This window comes from Pinus tabuliformis, chromosome J, assembly GCF_031772625.1.
Source record: "Pinus tabuliformis cultivar Carrire ecotype Pingquan chromosome J, CPIR1, whole genome shotgun sequence".
NCBI lineage: Eukaryota > Viridiplantae > Streptophyta > Pinopsida > Pinales > Pinaceae > Pinus > Pinus tabuliformis.
Window position 1 is genome coordinate 143441503 of NC_142295.1, and position 6253 is coordinate 143447755.

The 6253-nt window shown below is 32.7% G+C and overlaps 1 protein-coding gene across 2 annotated transcripts; it reads left to right on the plus strand.

Moving 5' to 3' along the window:
- The first annotated feature begins 1987 nt into the window (after positions 1–1987).
- Positions 1988–5851, plus strand: LOC149226044 (cytochrome P450 720B2-like). 2 transcript variants are annotated; one of them, XM_089377380.1, is made up of 9 exons: positions 1988–2276; positions 2793–3120; positions 3770–3919; positions 4004–4240; positions 4355–4447; positions 4725–4803; positions 4995–5122; positions 5224–5342; positions 5464–5851. In XM_089377380.1, exons 1-9 carry the CDS (start codon positions 2053–2055, stop codon positions 5564–5566), a joined length of 1461 nt encoding a protein of 486 aa, XP_089233506.1. In that variant the 5' UTR covers positions 1988–2052; the 3' UTR covers positions 5567–5851. The 2 variants fall into 2 exon arrangements, with proteins under 2 accessions (XP_089233506.1, XP_089233507.1); XM_089377381.1 differs by lacking the exon at positions 1988–2276 and adding an exon at positions 2449–2591.
- Positions 5852–6253: the final 402 nt, after the last annotated feature.

A 6253-nucleotide genomic window follows, 5' to 3' on the forward strand; every position in this document is an offset into this window, starting at 1 on the left:
ATAAGATTATTCTAACTAAATTCTCTCATAAACTTTCGTCACCACATTGAGCACAGTCACAAGATAGTAGTCACAAGATAGTAGGGTTCATAATGAGATGATTTTAACTAAGTTCTCTCATAAATAAGTATCAACTCTAAATTTAGTAATATTATTTATAATATAAAATCTGGTACATATATTATAAAAATAACAAAATTAGTTAGAAATCATTTTTTTCTTTTTACTATATAATTAGATATCAAGTTAAAATATAAAATTTATGAAATATTTAAATATCTTTTTTTTATATTTCAACACAGGGATGAAGTGCTTTCCTTAATAACAGTTGCTCATTTACTGTATTTTTTTGGTTATATATGGGGTAATGTTAATTCTCATTTAAAGTAGATTTTCTCTTTATCATTTAAAATTAATAATTTTTCAATATCATTTTTTTTTGTTCTTCTTTTAGTAGAAAAAAAAAAAACTTTAATTTTTTCATGACAAATAATTAAGATTAAATAAATATATCATAGCTATATTAATAAAACAAAAAATAATGTCCACAAGCTTCCATAAACTAGTTTATTCTTTATATAAGAACCATCACACAATAAAACTTCTATATAACAATTATTCCTCCCCCCAAAAAAAAAAAAGCTAAAAGAATTCAATTATTGCAGAGACATGAAAATATTCATGCAGTTGTCTCCCATATTTTTTTGTGACCTTGCATGCACTTTAGTCTAGATGGTTAAAGAAAGTTGTCTTTAAATTCTATTATTTTTTAAAATATATGAAAAAGAGAGTAATTGTGTAATTGAGTTGATCTTAACATCCATTTGAATATTGTTATAAAGTCTATATATATATGAATTCGTCCATTGTCCCAATTTTGAGATTAGCTTTAAAACAAATAATTCTACAAAATTGGTTGTTGTAAGTCTATTCTTTTCTAATATGTTGAAAGATGTGTTTGTGAAGTTAGGGTTTGTGAACAATCTTTAAATAAATTTTAAATAAGTAAGTGTGGTATTTTTCATATATGTTGTTATGTAAGAATCCTCGAAGTATGAAATATTTAGAGATTTCAAGAGACATATAGAAGTAAGTCAGCTACAAGTTTTAGAATTATATTTAATGAATTGAACATATGACATCGCTTATAAAGAGAGCAAAAAATCAGTAAGTTTTGAAAAATTTACCATAATTTCTAATTAAACTCAATTGACACTAATGGAATTGGAAAAAATACATACTAGAATGTTATAAAACAATATTTTAGATCCATAAAACCTCAAATCTTAAATATATATAATAACACTTCAACCATATTTTCCAAATTAAAAATTTGATGATTAATTAAGATAAGAAAAAATGTAATTTTTCAAAAAAAAAAAATACAAAAATCTATCAGAAAATAAATAAAAAAATTACAAAATAATATATTAAAATATCTCCAAAAATATGTTGAGATCCAATATACGGAGATATCATGAAATTAGTTGAGTGTTGGAGTGAAACTCTTTAGACACATTAAATTAAACGTGTGCTAACCATTTAATTTGAGAGTTAAGTTTACCGACCAATTTATATAGATTTCACATCAAATCTAATAAATTTTGAAATTCTGGGGGTACATTTTGAAATTCTGGCGTAAAGTAGAAAACGGTACATTTTGAAATTTTTGAAATTCTGGGGTACATTTTGAAATTCTGGCCTATAGTAGAAAACGATAGCACACCAACGCAATGTAACCATCAAACTGGAACCATTTGCAAGTGGTTGCTCAGACTGGCATCAGGATCACGAGGTTATTCAAGCAGATGGTGTACTGGTTTCAGGATGAATTAGCCCGTGCACACAACAAAAAGGAGAATCCAATCAAAGTAGTGGGCGGGGCATGGGAAGTGGACAAAAACATTTGGAATCCTATGCCAGAACACGGAATCGTAGGGAGCAGTGGGGACCAATTTAAGCGTAGCGTATATTAATTGATAAGCCCATTTATAGCATTCAAAGTAAGAGAGGGGATAGTTGTGCTCCGAGAAAAGCATTGAATTGGGGGTAATGGCGGAAACTGTCACATATTCATGGCTGGTGGGCTTCGTCTGTTTCGTTCTGACGATGTTACTGCTTCAACTCTACAGAATAGTGTGGAGGGAGGACAGTCGAGGCTACAATTTGCCTCCCGGTTCCAGTGGGTGGCCATTGATTGGAGAGACCTTGAGCTTCATGCGAGGGATTAATTCCATTTCTCAACCACGTCGATTCATTCAGGATCGAGAGCACAGGTACTGTTAATTCTTTAGAAAATCTATGCATTCTTTAAGCATTCTTTAATTCATTCTTTAATTTTAACGTTGAAGATCGAGTGCTAAGGTACTGTTAATTTTAACGTTCAGAATCGAGAGCTAAGGTACTGTTAATTCTTTAGAAAATCTATGCATTCTTTAAATTCTTTAATGCATTCTTTAATTTTAACGTTCAAGATCGAGAGCTAAGGTACTCTTCATTTTAACGTTCAAGATCGAGAGCTAAAGTACTGTTAATTTTAACATTAATTCCATTTCTCAACCACGCCAATTCATTCAAGATCGAGAGCTAAGGTACTCTTAATTCTTTAGAAAATCTATGCATTCTTTAAATTCTTTAATGCATTCTTTAATTTTAACGTTCAAGATCGAGAGCTAAGGTACTCTTAATTTTAACGTTCAAGATCGAGAGCTAAAGTACTGTTAATTTTAACATTGGCGCGCATTTTATAAATCAAATACAATATGTGAATTCTGTGAACGCGAACTGCGCAGGTATGGGAAGATATTCAGAACAAATTTGTTTGGAAGATCTCGAATGATTGTGTCTGTGGACCCAGAATTCAACAAGTACATTCTGCAACACGAAGGCAGGCTGGTTCAATCCAGCTATCTGAGACCTTTTCGAAAACTCATCGGCAAATACGGTTTGCTTTCGGTGTACGGAGATCTCCAGAAGAAGCTCCACGGAACGGCCGTAAATTTCCTGAGGTTCGAGAGGCTGAGTGTGCACTTCATGGAGGACATACAGAACCTTATGCACACCACCTTCGCCCAGTGGCAAGCCAAGGGGCATATCCATCTTTATCATGAGTGCCATCAGGTAAGCACCATCAAGAAACCGATTCCAAAAATATGAATAAGCATCCTTTGAAGTTTAGAAAATCTATCCAATCTTCAAGCATTTTTTAAGTTCCAGAGAAGTTGTGTATTTTTTGAGTTTTAGAAAATATACAGCCTTTTGAATTTTAGAAAATCTGTATATTTAAAGAAAACTTCCTCATGTAACTGTGTATAGGAACATGCTCTCAATTCTTAGGGTAGATTCTCCATCAGAAAAATTTCACAATCCTACACACAATTCCATCAGGAAAATATCTTCAAATATAAATAACTATGAAAATCTTCGATCTATACATTCTTTAAATTTAAATGCATTCTTCAAATTCTAAAAAAATCTACACAGTTTTTGAATTTTACAAAATCTATGCATTCTTTAAGCATTCTTTAAATTCTAGAAAAGCTATGCACTCTTTAAGCATTCTTTAAAGTGTAGAAAAGCTACTCATTATTTAAGCATTAATCTTTATGGATTTATTAAACATTTATCGAAATCAAACCAAATTGAACTACGAAACCTGCCTTTTATTACTGGTATCAGATTGGATTTGTATCCCATGTGGTATGTATGGTGGTGAACTAACTGTTTTCCGTTTAAATTGGATTTGTCTCACATGTGATATTTGTTACAGTTTGTTCTGAACTTGATGGCAAAACAATTGCTGGACTTATCTCCGTCCAAGGAGACGGAAGAGATCGGTAAAGCATTCGGCGATTTTTCTAAATCTTTCGTTGTCCTTCCCATTAGAATCCCGGGTACAGCGTACTGGAAAGGATTGAAGGTACTCAATACTTTTCTCCCTTATTTTACTGATAACTAATTTAATTGGTTCTTACCGGATGAGTAATGACTAGTATCGCTGCAGGCCAGAGATTTTCTGATGAAAAAGATTTATGCGAGTATAAAGTACAGAAGGGAGCATCCAGAAGTTGTCCATAATGATTTCTTAGGAGAACTCTTGAAAGAAGACTTGCATTCAGAAGAAATTATAGCAGATTTTGTACTATTCCTGCTCTTCGCTGGTCACGAGACCTCAGCCTCAACGATGGCATTTGCTATCAAATTTCTCACGGACTGTCCCCAGGCACTTCGGGAGCTGAAGGTGTGTCAATGTATTATAAATAAAAGCATTTCATATTTCGTATTGGTATTGGTATTCTAAATAAAAGCATTTCATATCTTGGACTGCACTGATGGTGGAATATGCACCACACAGGCGGAACACAACGCTCTGTTAAAGAGAAAGGGGAGTCCAAGAAACCAAAACCTCACTTGGGATGACTACCAGTCACTGAAATTCACCCAGTGTGTATGTAATTAGTTACTGCTTTGATGAGAAACCATACGATTTCTGTTTGGTGATAGGTTGTTAGAATTTTTTTATCCTCATTACAAATTTTGTTCCATATGTTTATATATATAAATGACTTCATGAAGATCATTTAAAATTTTCCCGTAGCTTTTATCAATTTGTGTTGCCTTAGTTTTTTTTTTTCAGTTACCCTAAACTTTGCTTATTGTTATATTTGAGACCAGATATATGGTGTCGAGATGATTGATCGTGTTTGTATTTGTTCAATTCCCAGGTCATAAATGAAACACATCGTCTCGCCAACGTTGCTCCAGCGGTTTTCAGAGAAGCAATAGCAGACATTAAAATTAAAGGCATTTAATAATATGTTTTTACTCTTCTTGGTTGATATTCATGTTTCTACTGGAATTTACAATTTTATTTATGTATATATACTTTCTCTGGAAGGTTTGCAATGTATAAAATCTCAACTCATACTTCCAATTCCAGCATTTCTTTTAATCTTTTCGGTGCAAATCTGATCATCATAAACTTGTGTTATCAGGAGGCTTTGTCATCCCAAAAGGGTGGTCAGTCTTGGTGCTTATGAACAGCATCCATCTGGACGACAAGTACCATTCTTCTCCGCTCAAGTTTGACCCATGGCGTTGGCAACAGATTCTGGAAAATAATGTAATTAATTAGCATCAAAACCGTCACTTCATGTAATTAATTCTCTTAGTAATCTGTGTGTGTCTAATTCTGTTAGTAATCTTTCGGACTTTATATTGCAGGAGCTCTACAAGAACCCCTCTTTTATGCCTTTTGGAGGGGGGCTCAGGCTCTGTCCAGGAATGCATCTGGCAAAACTTGAGCTGGGCCTCTTTCTCCATCACTTCATCACCAAATTCAGGTCATGTGCTTCATTCTTATACTTCATTCACAGCAAGATAAATAAGACATCAGTTTTATGAACGCTGTACAAGTACATTGTGTTTTACAAGAATGTGCTAAAATTGTCTTAATATTTGCAGATGGGAGCCATTGGATGATGATAAGATCTCCTACTTTCCTGTTTCTCACTTGACTAAAGGCTTTCCGATCCGTCTACATCCTCAAGAACAAATGGATGATTAATCGCAGTATAATAGGATTTGATTGATGCAGTATGGAGTATTAGAAACAGTAAATAAGTTTGAAAGAATGGATAATTAATCGCATTATAATAGGATTTGATTCATGCAGTGTGGAGTATTAAAAACAGTAAATAAGTATGAAGCTTAAAACAATAATTGCCCCGCTGTGGACATATAAATATCATGTCTGTTGGTGTGAGTAGATTTCAAGGATATTTATGTATTTCCTGTATTAAAGCGTGAGGATAATGTATTAATCATATATTTATGTATTTCCTGTACTGAACCGTGAGGACTTTGATTTTCATCGGGATAATGTATTAATCAATCAGCTATTATTGGGTATCCTTGTTTAAGTAATGTTCCAAGAGATAAAAAAGTTGTTTAAGCAAGGTTCCAAGTTGTGGATATATTGAGAAATAAATTGTAATTGAAAAACAAAACAAAAAAATTCATAACCAATGGAGACAGACATGATATACATGTGTTATGATTATGAAATGCATTCACATATGGAACACGTAGCTAAATTATTGCATTTTGAAAAATTTATTGATTAGAGAAGAGTTGCAAAGTGTTATATTAACAACGGAACACGTAGCTAAATTATTGCATTTTGAAAAATTTATTGATTAGAGAAGAGTTGCAAAGTGTTATATTAACAACGCAGCCAAGTGTGCTTTTCTTT